This window comes from Mustela nigripes, chromosome 14 (assembly GCF_022355385.1).
Source record: "Mustela nigripes isolate SB6536 chromosome 14, MUSNIG.SB6536, whole genome shotgun sequence".
In the NCBI taxonomy this organism is placed as follows: Eukaryota; Metazoa; Chordata; class Mammalia; order Carnivora; family Mustelidae; genus Mustela; species Mustela nigripes.
Window position 1 is genome coordinate 23,436,645 of NC_081570.1, and position 20,416 is coordinate 23,457,060.

The 20,416-nt window shown below is 58.6% G+C and overlaps 1 protein-coding gene across 2 annotated transcripts in view; it reads right to left on the minus strand.

Moving 5' to 3' along the window:
• Positions 1-20,416, minus strand: part of COL16A1 (collagen type XVI alpha 1 chain) — a 50,042-nt gene that overhangs the window by 17,214 nt on the left and 12,412 nt on the right. The window contains exons 20-50 of one of the 2 annotated variants that reach the window (XM_059376979.1): positions 20,305-20,343; positions 19,672-19,716; positions 19,468-19,503; positions 19,220-19,330; positions 18,791-18,826; positions 18,530-18,565; positions 18,338-18,448; positions 17,973-18,017; positions 16,226-16,261; positions 16,039-16,083; positions 15,473-15,604; positions 14,679-14,714; positions 14,376-14,483; positions 13,940-14,062; positions 13,779-13,832; positions 13,515-13,556; positions 13,137-13,172; positions 12,992-13,045; positions 12,757-12,825; positions 10,625-10,678; positions 10,509-10,535; positions 9,674-9,733; positions 9,426-9,473; positions 9,240-9,293; positions 5,540-5,593; positions 5,283-5,315; positions 3,279-3,395; positions 3,149-3,190; positions 2,968-3,054; positions 2,220-2,264; positions 1,243-1,287 (exon numbers count right to left, since the gene is read on the minus strand). In XM_059376979.1, coding sequence (XP_059232962.1) covers positions 1,243-1,287; positions 2,220-2,264; positions 2,968-3,054; positions 3,149-3,190; positions 3,279-3,395; positions 5,283-5,315; positions 5,540-5,593; positions 9,240-9,293; positions 9,426-9,473; positions 9,674-9,733; positions 10,509-10,535; positions 10,625-10,678; positions 12,757-12,825; positions 12,992-13,045; positions 13,137-13,172; positions 13,515-13,556; positions 13,779-13,832; positions 13,940-14,062; positions 14,376-14,483; positions 14,679-14,714; positions 15,473-15,604; positions 16,039-16,083; positions 16,226-16,261; positions 17,973-18,017; positions 18,338-18,448; positions 18,530-18,565; positions 18,791-18,826; positions 19,220-19,330; positions 19,468-19,503; positions 19,672-19,716; positions 20,305-20,343 — 1,860 coding nt within the window. The remainder of the gene's footprint in view (positions 1-1,242; positions 1,288-2,219; positions 2,265-2,967; positions 3,055-3,148; positions 3,191-3,278; positions 3,396-5,282; positions 5,316-5,539; positions 5,594-9,239; positions 9,294-9,425; positions 9,474-9,673; positions 9,734-10,508; positions 10,536-10,624; positions 10,679-12,756; positions 12,826-12,991; positions 13,046-13,136; positions 13,173-13,514; positions 13,557-13,778; positions 13,833-13,939; positions 14,063-14,375; positions 14,484-14,678; positions 14,715-15,472; positions 15,605-16,038; positions 16,084-16,225; positions 16,262-17,972; positions 18,018-18,337; positions 18,449-18,529; positions 18,566-18,790; positions 18,827-19,219; positions 19,331-19,467; positions 19,504-19,671; positions 19,717-20,304; positions 20,344-20,416) is intronic. The other variant, XM_059376980.1, reaches the window with a different exon arrangement.

A 20,416-nucleotide genomic window follows, 5' to 3' on the forward strand; every position in this document is an offset into this window, starting at 1 on the left:
TGTGGGGTGGAAAGGGAGAGGACTTTCAATCGAAGCCAGAACCCCCATCCCGAAGTCCTCACCCTGACCCTTGTGGATCTGCCCCAGCATTAAGGGGCTGGGTCTGCCCCTTCTCCCTTGTGCCCTCAAGAGATGGTGCCCAAACCTTTCCACAACACAAGACAGATGGCTAGACGGACAGATGGCCCCTTCACCCAAGCAAGCAGAAACAGACAAGGTCCGGCCAGGATGAGGACGTGGGGACAGATGGAGCCGCGACAAGGAGGGGCCCTGCTCCCTGAGCCTCCATCGCCGGGCCTGGGAGGAGCGGAACCAGGCCCCAGGAACACCAAATCCGACAAACGAGGTTAGTTTCCGTGACCCGGGAGGGAGCAACAGTGAGGACAGGGATGATTTAAACACACTTGTGACGACGACGACGACGAAGGCAGAGCAATTAACGACACCTGGCGGAAGAAGCAGGCCACGGTGCCCGGCACCCAGGCGCCGGGCCCCGTGACACCCAGGAACCCCGCTGGCTGGCATCACACACCCAGCCTCGGGGCAGCAGACGGGGCCGGAGCCGAGGAAGAGGAGAGGCGGAGGAGGAAGCGGCGGGGTTCCTCTAGGACAATGGGAAAGGAGCGAGCGTGGCTACCTTCGGATCCCTGGGGTGCCTCGGGACGGCCCTGCCAAGCACTGGGGCAGCAACCTGTGCCAGCCCGCAATGTGGGGCCCTGAAGCTTTGGCATCTCTGCCGGGCTCTGTGCCAGGTGCCTGGCAGGGCCCCAAGAACTACTTCCAGCAAATCTTCAGTCAACAGCCAAGGTGGGAGAAGCAGGAGGCAGAAGTGAGAAGGGAGGGACCAAGAGGCCCCTGGAGGCACCAGCTTCATATAAGAAGGTAAAACAGCTCCAAGGCGGGGTGGGGGGGTGCGAGGGGTAGTGGGCGAGGTTGGTGGGGGAGTGACGTGGCATTGGGGGAGAGAGAAAGGAGCTCGTAGGTGGGGTGGGGAGAGAGAAGATGAAAGAAGCCGGAGCAGAGGGAAAAGAAGGGAAAAGGGAAAGAAGTCAGAGACTTGGAAGATGTCCAAGCCGCTGGGGCCGCAGGGAACCCGTGTCGTTATGTGCCTGCAGGGGGACAAAGACAAACATGGAGGGGGGGGGGGCGAGGGCTCCACAAGGAGGGAGACAAGCAAACGCCACAGAGACCTGGCTGGTCAGGGGGCTGGGGAGGGGAGGTCAAGCAACGCTAGGTTCTTACAGGCAATCCGGGGGAGCCAACAGCACCAGGAAAACCTGGGGGGCCCTGGTGGGAGAAACAGGCAGGTCACAACTCATAGGTATAGTAACCCTGGGCATCGTCTGGGGCAGAGGGTCAGGGGGAGAGGAGGTCACAGGAATATTTCCAAGGCGGCTGGAAAAGAGACTCATTGAAGGCATCTGCCCCTCCCCCTTGGCTCCGGGAAGAATGGCTCCGGCATCAGCGGAGATGAGAAACAGCCCCCAGAGTCAAGGGCCCTGGCCGAGTCCTCCCGAGTCCAGCCGGACACCCTCGCTCAGGCGCCAGCCCATCGCGCCTGCCGCCTGACCTCCAGACGCCTCCAGCTGGGTGGCTCCCTGCTTCTAAGGTGGCTCCCACCAGCCACCTCTTCTCCAAGGAAAGCATTTTCGGTTCTTCCAGTCTTTCCTGGTCACTTCTAGCTCCCCACCATAGCAAGGCCACGAAGAACTCCAGGGCAGACATCCCTGGCCTGGCCTTTGGCGACGCGTCCCAGAGATGGCCCTACAGAGTGACGCAGGGCTGTTCCATCCTAACCCCTGACCCCCGTAGCGACTGGTGACATGGAGGCGTGCAGAGATCTGGTCCGGGTGCCGCACACATTCCTGGCAGCTGGGACCACAAACCAGAAGCACAGGCCCTCCCACCGGAGGATCCTGGGTCCCCCGTGCAGGACACCGTAGGGTTGGGGATGGGGAGACCAGGGTGTGCCCCAGAGGGCCTCCCCGAAGCAGGACCCCCAATAGAGCGGGATGGAGCAGGCCAGTACCAGGGGCTTGGGTGGGGTAGTGGGAGTCCACAGTCCCCACAGATGCTTCGATGAGGGACACGGGCGGGCAGTAGGACTTCCCTCCTTCTGCCCTGTCCAGCTTCCCGGATACAAGGCAGCAGAATGGAGTCTGGGCATTATGACCCCTTCAAGAGCTTCTCAAGTGGGCCAGGAAAGCACGGATACTTACAATAGGGCCTGGAGGACCCGGGGAGCCCCTCATGCCAGGCGGACCCTGCAGAGGGAAACGGAGGAAGCAGCTCAGGCTCCACAGAGCCCGGGGGTCTCTGCGGCCTTCCTCCCAGCGCCCACAGCGGGCAGTGGATGGCAAAGCAGGGCCGTTTTAGCTGATGTTAAACCTTTCGTTCAGTTCATTCAATCATCCAACAAACATTTACTGAGCAGCTATTATGCCCCAGGCACTAGTCCAGGTGCTGGGGACAGAGCCATAAACCAAACGTAAAAATCCCTGCAGTGTGGACTGATGCTCTAGGGGAGAGGGGGGCAGTAGCAAACACACCCGGGCCGGCACGTGGCGCCCAGTAGATGCATGTGGAATGTTCTTCGATGAATGAAATACACGGTCTTCAGAGGGGGACATGTGCACTGCGTGGGGGGACCAGGGGTTCTAAGGCTGGTGTTGGGGGAGTGTCTAAGAAGTCAGGGAGGGTCTCCCTGAGAAGGTGATCTCTGAGCAAAGAGTGGAAGGAGGGAAGGAGCTGCGGGCAGAGGGAGCAGCCTGGGGGGGCAGGAGGGCGTCCCCCCGGGCCGAGAGCAGCCAGGGTACCAGCGGAGTGAGAGACACCGAGCCATGAGAGGTGCCAGGTGACCTGAGACTTGGAGGTCGTTTGGCAGGAATGAAACTGCCCCCGAGGAACTGAGGGCAGGAGACCGCAGCCCCCTTGCCCTGCCCAGACGAGGCCTGGGACTGGTCTTACCTCTTCTCCTCTCTGGCCAGGCAGTCCTGGAGGACCGGGCAGCCCAGGGCTCCCAGCACAGTCTAGGTCCCCCTCACCGTTGTCTCCCTGGAGTGGGACGGGGAGGGTGAGCTGAGCAGCCGGGGCCCTCCCTGTGGGGCCCGGGGCACAGGCGAGGAGGACCAGGCACGGGTCCACTCACCCGGGCCTCCTCAGCTCTTGGGCGTTCCCGCTCTGCAAAGCACTGGGGGGGACAAGAGGAGGCCCTCCGTCAGGTGAGGCAGCCGGGCGCTCCCCCCGCCCCAGGCCACCCCACAGCCCAGCCTCCTTACCCGGGCACAGCTGTCCAGGCCTGGCACCCCGGGGACACCTTGGTCTCCCTTCTCTCCTTTTTCCAGGAACGCCACGGGGCGGGCTGTTTGCCCCTGGACACAGTCCCCACAGATGCTCTGACCAGAGAGAGGAGAGGGCAGCAGGGCATGGGTCCCAGAAGGCCAGGGCGGGCCGAATGGGGGAACCTCACCCCACACTCAGCCAGGGCACCCTGCCTGCCCACATTCTCTCTCTCCCCCCAGCCACATCCCTGCGGCAGCTTTGCTCCATCCTCAGGGGACCCGATCCCAACACTGGCTTTGAGTTGCCTCCAGGAAGCAGCTCTGTGGGGCCAAGCCAAAGCCACTTTCCAGACAGGCGTGTGGGAGGAGGCGGAGGGGCCCGCGGAGGGACCATCTGTCCCGGCTGTTCCTGCAACCGGCCCCCGCTGTGAGGACACGCCACCAGGATTCGGGCTGGGAAGGCCGGCTCCCGCACACCCGCTTCTCTGCCCAAGGGAGCAACGGGGCAGCCGCGGGCCGAGCCAGGCCTTTTGCAGACACCCTCCGGGATGGGGCTGGCCCTCCTGTCCCGGCGGCTGCTGACTGTCACGGGCTCGCCGGTTTGCCCATCCATGGCGGGGTGTCCCTGGGCCCCAGGAGCTCTCAGTTCACATTCACTGCTCTCTGCCCAGCCTGGGGATAATGGTCAGCATGGGCTCAGCACCCATGATGCCAGCCACTGTAATGGACCTTTGCCCCTGATCGCATTCACTCCCCACAGTGTAATCTTGTAGTCATTCTGGAGATGAGAAAGCCGATGCTCGGAGACACAGTGCGACTCATCTCCAGTAAGTGGGGGCCCGTGCTGGACCCTGCTCTGCTGAGGCCAGAGCTGGCACTTGATCCACAGGCGCAGGCTTCCTCTGGGGTGCCGTCTGACCCCTCGCTCAGACCATGCTCCATTCCAGTTTGGGGTCCTCCACAAGGCCGTTCAGATGACATGGGACACAGAAACATGCCAAATCCTGCATTTGGGGTCATGCGATCCCGTGCCCGGGGGCAGGACTTGGGGGATCCCCAGCTTGCCAGGATCCTCAGGGAGAAGAACTGGGGTTTCCTTGCCACACTTCACATGATCCAACCTGTAACTGCTGTCAGGAGGTGAACCCGATTACAGGCTTCTTCTGGAGACATCTGCTGTCCAGAGCGGGGACAGGGAAGGCAGTGCCCATGCTCTGGCCTGACCAGGACCCACGGGGGAAGTGGGAGGTCCAGGGTACTGGCCAGCCGGTACTAGAAGGGGGTGGCCAGGACAGGGGGCCTCTGGAGGGACCCCAGAGGATGCCGAGCTGGAGGAGAGGAGGATCCGGGTCTTGTCTCCAGAGGTGTCGAAGCAAGGGAAGTCCATGTCAGCCTTGGTGCCCAGGTTGGGAGGCCAGACCCGGCCAGAGCCCTCAGGGTGGTCTTGACGCCATTGGCAGCGCTGGCACGGGCCGACCCCACCAGGACTTCAGATCCCCCTCTCCTGTACCCCCAGAACTGCTCCTGAAATCCTGTTTCCTCCCTGGATTCTTTCTGGATGGTCCTCTGGTCAATCTGTCCTTCTTCCAGGCTCCCAGACCAGTCCCGTCCAAGAACATAAATAACCTCCACATCTCCCTGCTGGGTGACCCCACAACTCTAACTCTAGCCCTCCCGCCCTGCTCTAGAAGCTGCTGGACCCTGCCTTGGTGGGACCAGGGTCGTACAGGGCCTCATTGGTGGCTCCCGTGGGCAGGTTTTGGAGCAGGAACTGCCCATAAAATCCACCATGGGGCTACCTTGGCAGGATTCCTCCAAACACTCATTCAGCAAGGAAGACTGAGGCGCTGTTACACGCCAGGCACTGTGCTAGGCCCTCTGAGACAGCTGCTTGGAGAAGGGACATTTCCCTTGCTCTCCCTGTGTGATGCTGAGCACTTCCTGCAATAATCCCCTGAGGAGACCACTCTGCCCATCCCTCCTCCCCTCTTACCCTCTTACCTTAAGGAGGTGCTGTTCAATTGGTAAGGAGCCCTGCAGGAGACAAGACAGGAGGGCCCAGGCAAGTGAGCAGGAAAGGGGGCGGAGACTTACGGGATCAGGTGGGGTCTTGGGAAGACACAGGCCACCCTGGCTTCTCCCTGCCTCGCAGGAGGGAGGGACGAGGGCCGGCGCTGCAGCTAAAAGGGCTGGCCTGGCCAGCTCCATCCTGGGAAGGGCAGGGAGGGGGCTGCACGGGGACCCTGACTGGTACCTACCAGTTCCGCAGTTAGCCCGGGCTGTCCAGGCAAACCGGTGTTTCCAGGCACTCCCTGTAGCCAAGAAGAGACACGAGTGAATGGACTCCTCTTGAGCCCGAAGGCCGCCCTGCTTCATGCCCTCCATGCCCCCTGCCCCTTCCCTTCCTGCAGCGCTGAGAGCCTGGCGGTTGCAAGGCTGGCATCCATGCTCAGCTCAGAATCTCCAGACTGTTTGTGGGGAACGTGGAGGAGGCCCAGGAGGGGGACCCCCAGGAGCAGCCCAACAGGAAGTTTTTCCTACATGTTAGAGGAACATCAGAAACCAGGCAAAAGAGGCTTCTACATAGTAAATACGACCCTTTCTGTGCTGTGTCCATTTCCTATCTGATCTCACTGAATCACAGAGCTCTTGGTGAGCTAGGCGGTATCACACCCAACTTAAAGCAGGAACAAAAAATTCTGAGAGGGGACGCCTGGGGGGTTCAGGCATTAAGCCTCTCTGCCTTTGGCTCAGGTCATGATCCCAGTGATCAAGCCCAACATCGGGCTCCACGCACAGCCGAAGTCTGCTTCCCCCTCTCCCTCTGCCTGCCGCTCTGCCTACTTGTGCTCTCTCTCTCTCTCTCTCTGTCAAATAAATAAATAAAATCTTTAAAAGTGGGAGGGGGTGCCTGGGTGGCTCAGTCGTTAAATGTCTGCCTTCGGCTCAGGTCATGATCCCAGGGTCCTGGGATGGAGTCCCGCATCAGGCTCCCTGCTCTGTGGGGAGACTGCTTCTTCCTCTCCCACTCGCCCTGCTTGTGTTCCCGCTCTCTCTGTCAAATAAATAAATAAAATCTTAAAAAGAAGAAGAAGAAGATGGTGAAGAAGAATTCTGAGAAGCTAAGTAACTTTCTCGAGGTCACGAGATGAGCAAAGTGCAGGGGTGAGATTCAGAGTCAGGACCACTGGCTCCAAACCCTCTCTTAACCAGGATTCCAGAACCTTCCTCAAAAGACGTTCCCCACAACACTCGTGTACATAGCCAGACCTAGGCAGGTGGGAACCCCAGCTACCTGGGTAACCTCCAGCAGCTTACTTGGGGGGAAAAAAAAATCTCTATGCCTCAGTTTCCTTATCTGTGAAACAGCGATCCTCTGTGGCGAGGCATAAAGGAGAGCATGCAGTGATGAGGAACTCCTGGGACCTGTTTGCCACCCAGACTCCCTGTGGCCCATGCAGGCTCACGGTGCATATTTGCATATGAAATACTCCCCGCGGAGGGCCAGGAGTGTGTTGCCTTCTCAGTCCCCAGCTACCGACACAGAGGAAGCATACATTAGACGCTGGAGGGAGCGCATGGCTGCACACCCTGCTCTTCCTTGGCCCCTTCTGAGATCTGGCCTCCCTTCAAGTCCCAGCTCCCAGCGACAGAACACGGCCACCTTCCCCCTGCCGTCCCCCTGCCCCAGCCCTCCCCGTTCCAGGCCAGGCTCTACCAAGGCCCAGGGCAGCCTCCCTCCAGCAAGGTCCTGTGCCAGTCCTTCTGCGGCCCGAGTGAGTTCACAGGGTAATGTACTCAGGACAGTGTCCGGTGCCTGGAAAACGCCTTGAACCTGGTCTTTATCCCTATGCACCTAAATTATGCCCCCGCCCCTCTCCACTTGCCATTGCCGGTGTGTGTGACTTCAAGCCTGATATTTGGTGATTTTCTTCCCCTGCCTTCTTGGAACTAAAGGTCCTACCTGTTGTTCTGCCCTGGAAGCCAAGAGCTACCCACTCACTGGCTGCTAACTGTATAGCCTCAGGCATGTGGCTCGGCCTCCATGCCTCAGTTTCCCCTTCTGGGGCATGGATGGAGGATGACAGGAGATTTCATTCCTTAGGCAAATAAACGCTGTGTATCTCTGGGCCCATTTCTGAGCCTGAAGACGGTGGGTGGGGGGGAGCAACTGCCAGGCCCTCCCTTCCTTGGAAGGACTGCAGGGCTGACCTGGCAAGGAAGAGCTGTATCTTGCCTGATACGGGGCAGGTGCCTATTAGTGGCAGCCTTGGCTTGGTCTCCCGCACTGGCACCAGGCGAGGACTCCGGTGCCTGGGACCAGACTCTGCAATCACTCTTTTCTGCCTTGTTCCCTCAGCATGTCTTGGCAGGGTTCACACTCCATCAGCGTGTTAATGGGTCACTTTGAAATGACTCTCATGCTTCCCCAAGCAAACTGCAAGACCCCCCCCCCCCCCCCCCCCCCCACCCCCCCCCCCCCCCCCCCCCCCCCCCCCCCCGCAGACAGATTCCTGCTTCCTGGTGGTGCAGCAGGAGGTGGGGACGCTTGGTAAATGTGCAGTTGGCCCGTGGGGGAACGGAGAGCTGGCTCTCGTTCTGATCGTTCTGAGCTCTTGATGAGCGAATTGGATCCCGGCAGAGACTCCCATCAGCCGTGGGGACTCACCAGAACAGATTCTCACCCCGGGGGTGGCAGCGGGGGGAAATGTGGCAAATCTCCGGGGCGGGGCGGGGGGGAAGGGGGGAGTAGTTTGTGAAAAGCTCCCATGGGACTCTGCTCTGCTTCTTCGGGCGCTGGGAGCCAGACATGCAGAAGCCACTGTCTGTCCCTCCTGGGACCTTCAGAGAATGGCGCCTGGTGTGCAAGCCGCTGGGGAGCTGTCCCGCAGGGCATTGGCAGGGAAGAGAAAATGCTGGGCGCTGGGGAAGCCCAGTCCAGCGCTGCCAATTCCGAGCCGGATGACCTCAGACAAGACACTTCACCCCTCGGAGCCCGTTCGCCCAGCTGAGACTTAGGGAGAATGCCATCTGCCTACCGGAGTTGACGTGAGACTCCAGCGAATGAGGGAACGGATATAAAATGATCATGGGCACCGGCCTAATGTCGGCTAATGCCGTCTAACCGCTTACTGTGTGCCAGGCGTGGTTCTACACATCTCACATGCGTCAACTTGTTTAAAATTCACAAAAGCCCCATGAGGTCTGTGCTGTAATGATCTCCACTTAACAGATGAAGGAACCGAGACACAGAGAGGGTAGGTAACTTGCCGGGCATCGCACCGCTAGCACCTGGCGGGGCTGGGATTCAGAGTCAGGCTGACAGACAGGCTCTGGAGTGCGCTCCCTCAGCAGAGTGCCGCACGGATCTCCACTCCCACTGCTCTCCCCTCACCGTCAGCGGCCTCCCTGCTATTCTCCCAACTGTCAGGCACAGTCACGCCCCCGAACCTTTGCACCTGCCGCTTTCGCTGTCAGGAATGCTCTCCCTCATGGGCTTACTCACTCATTTCCTGAGTCTGGATTCTTTCCAACACTCTTCTCCAACGTCTTCCTGCCCTCCTGCCACTTTCTGACCCCACACCCTAATTCGTCTTCCTCCCTCCCTCCTCGCGTGAATGAATGTTGCACACTGCTCCAAACCAAGGGCGCGCCAGGCCGGTGTAAGGAACTGTTTGATCCAGATCGTGGGTTCCTAACAGCTGACCGAGGCCTGAGTTTGGCCTGGGGGTCAGTAGGGTGCCCAGGCGAGCACATAGCAGGGTGTTCCTCAAGAAAGGGCTGAGACTGTCCCTAGCCTGCCCTAAAGGATCAGGGGCGGCCCCCATGCTGCTCTGCAGAGCAGGGACCCCCGTGAGGATGGCACACGTAAGTGTTGAGTGAAGGCCAGCACAGAGCCCCAGCATGGCCACCCTGGCTCCCTGCCTCCCAGACTCCCATTCTCTTCTCCCCCTTTACCTGTAGCCCGGGCATTCCAGGAGGGCCAGGTGGTCCGGGAACCCCTGGGGGACCCTGAGGGAGAGGAGAAGTCGTCAGACCCCAGAGAAAGTTCTGCCCCACCGCTGGGGGTGTCAGCATCAGGATGGGCAAGCCACGGGGCGCTGGCGGACAAATGGAGAGACAGAGGAGACAAGCGACACACACCTGCGGGCCCGGCTGCCAGGAGCTGCCCATCCAAAGTCCCGGAGCACCCTGGGTGGGAGTGGGGGTCGCAAAAGAAGGGAGAGGTTATAGGCAACGTCCACACCAAGCGCAGGGCTGCGTGGGGAGGCAGCTGGCTGGGGCGCAAAGCCCTGGGGGGGGGGGGCGCGGGGGAGGGCTCGCATGTTGAGCCAACACAGGAAGCCAGGCCTCTCCCCCAGCTGGGGGGGAGGGCTCTCAGTGCCACTCACCGGCATGCCAGAGAAGATGGGGTCCCCCCGAGAGGGGCAGGAACACTCCCCAGGCTCGCCCTGAAAAGACAAGAGCTTTTGTCGGTGGGGGTGGGGCGAGGATAGAGGACCTTCTGGAAACCAGGATCTAGGAGGCAGCACGGGCTCTAGGATGGAGAGGCCTGGAGAGATCCTCCAGGATCTGCCTCTTGACGGCTGTGCCCTTAGGCAAGCTCTTCAACCTCTCGAGTCACAGTCACCTTATCTGTAAAACGAGGGTGATGGCACCAAATGCACAGACGGTCAAGAGGATGGCAGGGATGGACGTACACGGAGCTCCTGCCACACGGGGAGGCCTGAGGCCCCCGGCGGCTGGGTGCTACTGCCCGTGCTGTCAGTTGGCATCCAGCATCTGCAGTTACACAGGTGTTCTGCCTCTGGGACACTTGCGGCTTGACCTCCCACTCCCACTCCCTCCCCTCCCACTCCCCTTGGCCGGGCCCCGGCCCCTGCCTCTCTGCCCTCTCACCACTGGTCCTCCCCAGCTAAGTGCCTGCTCTGGCCTGTGACTCAGGCCCCATCTGCCAGTGCAGCTGCCCCCATGGGGCCTTTAGAGCTCTCTGGGTCTCCTGGGATCCTAGTTGTGCCCTGGGCCAGCAACCAAGTGAAGTGAGAAATGTTTGGGGCCCCGGCTTCCTAGAACCAGGGAGCTGGCAGTAGCAAGGAGACTGGGACGACTCCTCGGCCTCTGTCCTCCAGTCTAGAGCTATCACCATGTGTAAAGGTTCCCTTGAGGGTGGGACTCTAGGGGTGGTTAATTTCCCCACAGTATTGACCACAGGGCCTTGGGACTTACCTTCTCTCCCTGAGGTCCCTTTTCACCCTGCAGGGAAAAAACACAGCGAGGTGAGTAGGGAAGGGTGTGAAGGCACAACGCCACAGCTTCCCGCTGTTCTGAGACTCTGTGCTCACCGGCATCCCTCTGGCTCCAGGAAGTCCAGTTTGTCCTTGCTGCCCATCTGGGCCCTGAGGGGAGAGAGTCCAGGGTCAGCGTTGAGCCTGGATGGCAGCCAAGCCGCACGGCCCACCCACAGGGCAGATAGGACTAGCAGAAGCCTGTGTCCTAGTGCCCCTGTCCTCAAGGAGGGGACTCTGGCACAGGAGACAGGGAGTGGAGGAAGCAGGAAGACTGGCATTTCCTGAGTGCCTTCTGGGAGCCAGACCCTGGGCCAAGCGCCTGTCAGACGACGCTGAGTGGGACCACCCCCCCACCCCCAGCTCCGTAGGATGGCACGGTTCTGTCTGACTGGTGAGGGAACTCAGGCTTAAAAGAAATTTTGTAAGAGACCCTCCCCCCCCCCGCCCCCAGCACGACTGCCCCCTGCTCCAGGCGGCCCGGGGCCCCTGCCCTCTCCCTGTCCCTCCCTTTCATGCTCGACACTCGTTCTATCACAAAGGTTATCTCCGAGGACTTAGCAGGAAGTAGAAATTTCTGTTCTTATTTTATCACCAAGGATTTGGAGACTCTGAAAGGCTGTCGCTTGCCTGTGGTCACACAACTAGGACTGTGTTGGGGGCTGAGATTGGAAAGCCTCCCGGGTGGGGTTTGGCCTGAGAGGAGGAGGTTTGGAGAAGTCTGCCTTTCTGTGGGCTCTGCCACCTTCACGCTAGGGACTCACAACTCTTTGAGGACCAGGACCACCTTTGCCTTTAACCTCTGCCTTTCCCCTGGGGCTCCCTGGGAGTGGCCATGGACATGGGCAGGGTGCGGGCTCCTCTGGGCTTCCAAGCACCCTCGGCAGGACTCTTATCAGTGATTGCCAAACCAGAACTGGAATTTCTCTAGGGACCCGTAAAGATAGAAAAGGTATCTTTCGCCAGGCTATTTTCCCCATGACCAAAAGCCCAAGAAGAAAAAGCACATTTGCCCACGACCCAGCATGGCACAGGCTGGCTGAAAGGTAGCATTTCTTTGATTTAGGCTAGAATTATACCATCTTGTAAAATTCTAGTAGATTCGTATGGAACAGAAGCTGACTATTATGCAGGTCTTTGATGAATGAAAATGAGGAAATGTACTTATTATTACTTAAACTCTGCAGTTTGTTCAATAGACACATCTTTTAAAGCAGGGGACTCACTGGTGGGACAGTCGTAAAGAGGGGACTTGCTGGTGGGATAAAGAGAGGTCTTAGAAGGTAATGAGGTTGGGTCGCCTGGGTGGCTCAGTTGGTTAAGCAGCTGCCTTTGGCTCAGGTCATGATCCCAGCGTCCTGGGATCGAGTCCCACATCGGGCTCCTTGCTCGGCAGGGAGCCTGCTTCTCCCTCTGCCTCTGCCTGCCATTCTGTCTGCCTGTGCTCGCTCTCTCCCACTCTCTCTCTGATAAATAAATAAAATCTTTAAAAAAAAAAAAATCCTTAAGAAGGTAATGAGGTTGGAAGTATTTTGAGTGGAGAAAGATCTGGCCTGTCCAGTCGGGAAGCCGATAGCCACATGTGCTTATTTAAATTTAAATTAATTTAAATTAAATGAAATTTACAACTTAGCTCCTGAGTTAAGCTGGCCACAGTTCAAGTGCTTGATGACCATATGTGCCTCGGGCAGAGGAGAATAGAACATTTCCATCACTATGGATAGTTCGATGGGGCAGCACTCAGTTAGAAGATCCCCCCAAGGCCCAAGGTTTGAAGTGGGGGGGGAGTGAGTCCCCATAGGTGCTTTGAGTCAGACAGGCCAGGGTTCAAGTCCTGCCTCGGCTCCCTCGCCCTCTGACCTTCAGCTTTCTCATCTAGGAAACAGGGACAGTAACAGCCATTCCCTTTCAGGGAGGTTTAAGCAGATCCCAGGTCTAGAGCTTAGTAGCAGGCTTAGCAGCCACTGCTCCCAAAATGATGGGGATCGGTAAGAAGACGGGGATCAGTAACATCAGTAGTCAGATGCCCCTATCCAGACGGGGTGGTCTTCCTTCTTGGAGGCTGGGCTTCCCTCCTCCTGTCCCCCATGCTGCCATCCCCCAGCGGGGTCAACCCTGTGCCCTCTTCTCAGCAGTAAGTGCCTTGGCCCCAGCAAGCGTCCAGCACAGAGTGCAGAGAGGACCCTTACCGGAGGCCCAGAGATGCTGGCACCGGGGGGCCCCATAGGCCCAGCAGCCCCTTTCAGTCCTGGAGACCCCTGTGGAAAAGAGGACACGGAGGCTAACAGGAGCAATCAAGCAGGTGAGATGCATTAGATCAGGTCTTGGGTGGCCCTGCATTGGGCATGTCACTGGTCCCCTGTCCCCTCAGCCAAGACACTCCAAAGCACCACAGGGCTAGCACCCTATGAGGCAGAGGCTCACCTTGGCACCCTTCTCCCCAGCAGGTCCAGGTGGTCCCCGAGGTCCTGGAAGTCCCTGCAGACAGAAGTTAACCCTTGTTCTAAAGGGTTCCTTTCCCTTCCCATCCCCGGCCCCCAGTATCATCTGGGCCCCGAAGCGGACGTACCTGAATACCAGGCAAACCCTGTACTCCAGGTTCCCCCTGCAAGTCAGAAACCACAGACTGGGCCACAGCTGTCCAGGCCAACCTGTCTCCCTGGCACAGCTGGTCTGGGCTGGGGCATCTACCAGCCCAAAGTCCAGAGAGCTCCACGGAAAGACTGTGAGGGTAAGAGTCAAGAGGACCAAGCCAAGGTCCTCCGCAGCAGTAATAGCAGGCCAGCCACTGTTGCAGGGCTGCTGACTGGTTCCCTATGCCAGAGCTGTGCCCTTAAGCATCCGAGGGCAGACAGAGCTCTGTAGTTTGGGGGATGTACAGGAGTGAGCAGCTGGCCTGTTAGAGGCATTGGGGGGCAGGGAGGCAAAAGTAAGGCTAAACACTCACCTGGGGCCCTTGGACTCCCTTTCCTGGAAGCCCAGGCTCTCCCTAAAGAGGCAATAGGACAATCCTTGGCTTGAGATTCCCTGCTCACCTTTAAAACCTCCTTCCCCAGCCTCTTCCCCTTAACCTCCTTTTTTCTAGCTTCTCCCTCCTCTGTAGACCACCTTCCCCACTCCAGGCCCAAAGGACCTATGTATCTGCCTCACCTGTGTATCTACCCTCACCACATACACCTGCAGCCCGGGCTTTCCCCGGACGCACACGTACCTGGATGCCCTTCAGTCCTGGGGGCCCTTGAACTCCAGGTAGACCAGGCTGGCCCTAAAAGATACAGGTGGCCCATTGGTCCCACAGGGGGAGAGGTGCAGGTGGGAAAGAAGGCAAAGCTCAGGCAGGGAAAGACCAAGGGGCAGGCAGCCAGGACTCACCGGTTTACCAGGCCGGCCCATGCCTTCTGGCCCCGGTTCTCCTTTGGGGCCTGGCTTCCCAGGCAGTCCCGCCATGTTCGTCACTGCCCCCTGCAGGCTGGGGCAGGCAGTGCAGCCATCGCCCTGGTCAGAGATGGGCACAGCCAGGAGCCCTGAGCCAGGGCTGGCCAGGCCAGGAGGAGGCATGGCAAAGAGAGTCCTGGTGCCCCTCTAAGAGCTCTGCCCCTCCAGTGTCCCCATGTCAGTATGGGAAATCAAAACAGCCCCTGGCACTCTTTGCTCTTCTCCTCCCTGCCGTGGAGAAGAGCTGAGGCATCTTCACAGAGACTCTGATATCCCGTAAGGCTCACAGCCTGACTCTGCCATCCCTCACCTCATTAGCTCTCAGTCTGATTTCTTTTTGTTCATGCACCACAATGTCCCCTGCCCGACTGACCTTTTCTCCTTTCGGGCCCATGGGACCCCGAACCCCAGGCTCTCCCGACAGTCCCGGCTGCCCCGTGGTGCCTGGCACTCCAGGATCTCCAGGATTCCCAGCATCACCCTATAAGGAGCAGGGTTCAAGGAGGGCCAACCCAGCAGGGGCAGACTGCCCTCTTGGGAACTAAAGGCACTCAGAGACCCTTCACTGGGGCTGGGGGCTGTCCAGGGAGGAGAGAAGGAGCACAGCACAATCAGGAAAAGGAGGTGGAAAGCTCATCAGATGGGTGGTGCCCGGCCAAGCCCACGAGGTTCTCACCTTCTGCCCCTTCAGTCCACGCTCTCCAGCCTTGCCCTGGGGAGAAAGCATTTCTAGCACCCATGCACTCACAGTGGACACCACTAAGTGTCCTGCACTGTGTTAGACACGGGGAATACAGTCATACACAAAACAGAACAAAATCCCCACTCCCGTTCTGAGGAAGTGATTCTGTATAGATGCAGAGAATAAACGAGCCAGACTCCTGCCCGGGCGACCCTGGGCAAGTTACTTAACCTCTCTGTGACTCGGCTTCCTTATCTGTCAACGGGGAAGATAAAAATGGCTCTGGCCTCTATCCTGTAGAGTCCCTGTGAGGTTGGACGTGCCAGGACGTAGGAAGCAGTGTGTGGCACAGAACGTACCCTGTGCCAGCGTTCGCTGCTCCCAGTAAAGCCGCAATAGTAATGGGCCCCGTGGTAGCCATCACTTCTTGGATGTCTGTTGTGAGCTGTGAAGTGCTTCACACACAGCATCCCGAGGCTCTCCAACAACGCCACGCAGAGGAAGCAGAGGCATGGAGAGGATTAACTTGCTCAAGTCGAAGAGTGAGTAAAAAGCAGAGCTAGAGTTTGAACCCAGGCCCGGCTGGTCCCAGGTTGGTGCTCTGCACGCTCTGCCAGGCTGCGTCCCAGGAGGAAGGGCTGAGGCCCCTGAGGCCAGCCTCCTCTGGAGACAGAAGTGTTGATGCTTCCAGACCCTCCCACCTACTCCCCTCTGTCCATGGAGCCAAGAGACCCAGGCAGGGGTCCCTCCCCGCTTTGAGCCTTGCCTGCAACAACCCAGGAACTCACCTGTTTTCCTGGTAAGCCGAAGCCTGGAGGCCCGGTCTCTCCCTTCTCTCCAGGAGGGCCAGGCAAGGCCACCGTGTAGCTGTCCCCATCCTGAGGTCTGGACAGGGCTGGGCATGGCTCACAAGGCTCCCCCTGCCAAGTAAAGACACAGGGGCGGGGGTGGGGGTGGTGAAGGGGATTCCAGGTCAGGCTTGGGATCTGGGGCCTAGGGAACCCAGCCGGGCCTGACAGCATCTCTGTGGGGAGAGGGGTATCTTAGGAGAGACTGTGGGAGGACAGGTAAGAAACGAAGGTGGGGACCACATCGTCAAGGTCATCAAGGTCTCAGAAGCCATGCTAAGGAGCAAGAGGTTATCCTCAGGCACTGGCCTGGCAGTTCTATCCTCACTCCTCCTGGCCTGGCCAGCCCTGGCTCAGGGCTCCTGGCTGTGCCCATCTCTGACCAGGGCGATGGCTGCACTGCCTGCCACAGCCTGCAGGGGGCAGTGACGAAAGGCTGGAATTAGAGCAAGTGTGCGCTGAGGAAGTTGACGCTGGCTGCAGGTGGGGAATGTCCCCAGACTCACCTTCTCCCCTTTGATGCCTGTGGCTCCCACTGGCCCTGGTGGGCCCTGTGTGATTAAAAAAAGAAGCCATGTGTGAGGCCTGTCACCTGCCGGTGCTATGCTGGGCCACACCCCAGCACAGGGTCTTCCCCACACGCCCACCTCCCTTGTTTCCTCCTCCCCCAGAGCTGTCACGGCGGACACTCACCTGCCGGCCCGCTGGCCCCGTCTCCCCAAAATTACCCTGGAGCAAAGCAGAGAACATAGGGTCAAAGTGAGGTGGCCTGACAGGTCCAGGTCAGTCTCAAACCACAAACCACAAAAAATATCCAGTGAGGACTTCTAGACTAACCTACCCCTCTCGTTTCCTGGTGAGGGAAACTGAGGCCCAGAGAGGGAAGGGGATGGCTCCCAAGGTTCCCAGGAGAGTCTGTGGCAAGTTCCAGCCCCCAGCCTCACTTCACAGAATCCCAGCCCCCAAAGGCCACTCATTCATTCATCTGATGGCTATTCGCTGGACGCCAACACCGTGTGCAAGGCCGAGGCACAGGTGAAATGCAGGGAGCAGTGCGTAAGCACCTCGTGGAGTTTACATACTTGTGGGGAAAAACCAGAACTTTTGGAGTCACAGCAACTGTAACTTGTGATGAGCGCAGCAAAGGAAATAGGCAGGGAGATGAGACGGGGGAGGCTGCTTTGGAAAGGGGTCATCGAAGTGTTGACCACGATTATCATCAGAGAGACAAGAATCAAGCCAGCCAGCGAAAGCAGTGTGGGGGAGCGTAGAGAGGAAGAATGTGCTAGAAAGCTGGAGTCACAGTACAGAATCTAAGAGGTGAGAGAGGCCTTGATGGGGCCCGGAGAGGAGCCCTAGAACCCTAGAACCGAGGAGAGGAGAGCCGGCAGGAAAGCAGGCAGGGGCCGGTTGCCCAGGGTGTTGCTAGGCATAGCAGGACTTTGGTACAGACAGAGTCAGTCATGAAGGATTTTAAGCAGGGAGATAATGAAACCTGAGCTCTTTTTACAAGGGCACATCATGTTAGCTGCCGGCCGACAAATGGGCCGTGAACAGGCTGTGGTGGCCGCCGGCAGGTGAGCCACACTGGGACTCAGGAGCGGGGCGGGAGGGTGCCAACAGAGAGGCGGCTATCAGAACTTTCAGAGGCAGGTGAGGGCATGCGGCAGGCAGGGGAGCCAAGAGGCTGCAGGTTTGGGGCCGGAGGAGGTGGGGACCTGCCATTTACTGAGACCAGGACCCCGCCGCTAGAAGTGGGGGGACAGAAGTTCCATCTGAGAAATGCCAGGTGTGGTTTGCCCGACAGAGCAGAGTCTGAACATATAGTGCGGTGTTTGTCAGCCTGGAGCACTCATCCACCCACAGAAGCCCTCGTGTGGGGAGCGCTGTCATCTGTCTCCACCACAATCAAATGTACAGATGGGAACACGGGCACCAGAATCGAGTGGCCCAGCCGAGAGGCAAAGATTACAGACTCTGGAGCCAGATTCCCAGGCTCAGATCCCAGCTCTACACCCAAGCAGCCATGTGGCCTTGGGGAACTGACTTGGCCTTCTCCAACCTCCAATTCTTCATCCGTAAAACGAGAAGAATGGAGTAGCTCCCATTCACGTTTTAGGAGGGGGAAACAAGTTAACACGTGTACGAATGCTTGGAACGGGGCCTGGCCCATGATAAATGGTAAGGGATAATCAAATATGGTTATTTTATTAAAGGACAGTCTTACGTGTGCCTAATTGTTTTTGATGATCAATAAAATAAAAATACAACAAGGAATTCTCTTGGAGAGCATGAGGGCTCTCACAAGGAGACTCCCGTCTGCAAAACACCGATGACTTTTTTTTTCACCGTGGATTCAATCTCTTGTCTGTATCGTCCCTATTTCCGGCCTCCCTGCCAAGAAAGCCCCAGGGTCCCTGACAGCTAACTCAGATCTCACCTTCTCTCCTTTCAGCCCTGCTGGCCCTGGAGCCCCAACTTTCCCCTGAAAAGCAATCAAGTCACAATTAGAGCCTCTTCCCACTTCCACGGTCCCAGCGTCTACCCAGAAAGAGAAAGGCCAGCTTGGAATTAGGAACGCCACGACTCTGCAGGTAGCTGGCTGTTACTCCTGTCCTGCAGCGGGGCACTTGGAGGTCCTAAGAGGGAGCCCCCAGGGGCAAGCAGCCTGGGACAGTGTAGGGATGGAGGGGGAAGCGAGGCTGCAGGCCTGGGACACCCGCGTCAGGGCCTCCTTCTTGGTCTCTGCCTCGAGACTCAGAGCCAAAAAAGCCAGGGAAGCCACCAGTGTGGCTAGTCACTCACCGGGAGGCCAGGCAAACCGAAGCCAGGGGCGCCCGTATCTCCTTTGGCCCCTGTGGAGGGCCCAAGATGCTGGGACCCTACAGCTAAGCTGCAGGATAAGCAGGAGTCCCCCTGGGGAAGGAAGAAAAGAATTGGAAAGGCCCCCAGAGGTTGGGGGGCGGGGAGGCAGCTAGGAGACCCATGTTCCCTTACCTTCTCTCCTTTGGGGCCTTGGATGCCAGGGTCTCCCTACAGGGAGAAAAGGTTTATGGGCTGAGACTGGGCCTGTTGGGCCCCGCAAACTTCCTAGCCATGTCTGAGGAACACAGTGTTACACACCACAAACCCTACAAATACCCAGGGGTCCTACGGTGTTCAAGATCAGCACCCAGAGCCAGGGCTCATCAACCCATGTAACAGATGGAGGAAATCAGGCCAGTCTAAGCTAACCTACTGGAAAGTTCCTGTACCTACCCGATCACCTTTCCATCCAACAGCTCCCAGGCCCTCCTGAAAGAAAATGTGTTGGGAGGGAATAAAGTGGGGTGGGGAGTCGAGCCCAGGACTGTAGCCCAGCCCTGCCCCCCAACCAACACCCAGTCCCAGAAGGAGGGCACAGCCTCACTCACTATAAGGGCTGGCTCTACCCCAGCCTGCCCAAAAGGCATCTTAGAGCCTCCTTCAAGAGCCCTAGAAGGTAGCCACGGAGACCTGGATGACCTTCTAGCCTAGCCCTCCACTCTATGGTTCAACCCAGCTCCCATCTAGATCTGGGACCCTCTGCCCACAATCTCTCTATGGCTAAGAGGAGAACCCAGCCTCTCTGTCAAGCACTGAACTCCTCTCCAGGATCATACTCCCAGGTTTTTTGGGGGGCCCCTCAATGGCCACCTGGGCACTCACCTTGGCTGGTGCAGGATCGCCTGGCTCCCCCTTGGGTCCTGGCTTTCCAGGGAGCCCCACAAAGTTCTGGAAGCCTTCAGGCAGCGTTGGGCACACTTCACAGGGGTCACCCTAGCAGAAGAGAGAGACTGTGAATGGACAAACAACAGGTCCCTAGAGAATGTCCAGCACCCCTGAGGCTCAGTGTCATGCTCAAAGAGGGCCTCCCACTCCCACCCCAATCCGGTGTCACCCCGCCTGGACCTCACCTTCTCTCCCTTCAGCCCCGGCACCCCTGGCTTCCCCTGTTGGAGAAGAAGCGGTGAATGTTAGTGGTTAGTGCCAGCCAGAGGGACTGGTATGCCAAGGGAGGCCCCAATGACCCAGCCCCCCTCTCTCTGGAGGCCTTGGTAGAGCAGCCCTGGGCATGGTAGGCAGCAGCCCCCCTCCACCTCCAGATTGGGCTTACTTACAGGTTTCCCACCAGGACCTTCCTTTCCTGGCACCCCCGAGCTGCCCTGGGGTCAGAAGAAAGGTTAAGGGGGAAGCTCCTGGTCACGACCTCAGCCCATTCACCCCATCCCCATCAGCCCCTTCTCTGAATTGGCAGCATGATCTCAGTCAAATCTCCCAACTCCTCCTGGTCAGCTTGGTCAGCAAGCACTTCCTGCCTGCTGCCTGTCCCTCTCCATGTGTAACCCAAGTCCTTCTGCTGCAAAAGAAGGAAGGATACGAGGCCTCTGTGTATCCCTTCCTCAGTGCAGCAGGTCAAGGGGAATCTGGGTGACCCCAGAGGAACCAGAGCAGACAGAGAGAGAGTCCTTTCCAGGACTTTCTGCTCATCAAGGCATAAGACCCAGGTGTGGCCTTTCTGGTCATTACTAGACTTCAGCCTCTCTGTCCCCATGACTGGAACCCAGGCCAGGGCTCCCATGTTTTCAGCAAGTGCTGGGATGCGGACCCTCCTCAGTGAGGGGCCTGGCTGAGCTGAGCCAGCCTCCTCAGCTTGAATGTCTGGCTCCTTCCCCGCATGCATGCCTGCTGCCCTGGGTCCCCTTCTGCCTCCCTCCACCATGCAGTGGTGCTCATACTCCGCCTATGCTTACCTTGTCTCCTTTAGGGCCTGCCGGGCCGCCTGGGTCCCCCTGAGGGCAGAAACAGCATCAGGTAGAGGCTTCCCAGGGACCCCACATCACAGTGAGACCTACTTGAGCCCCT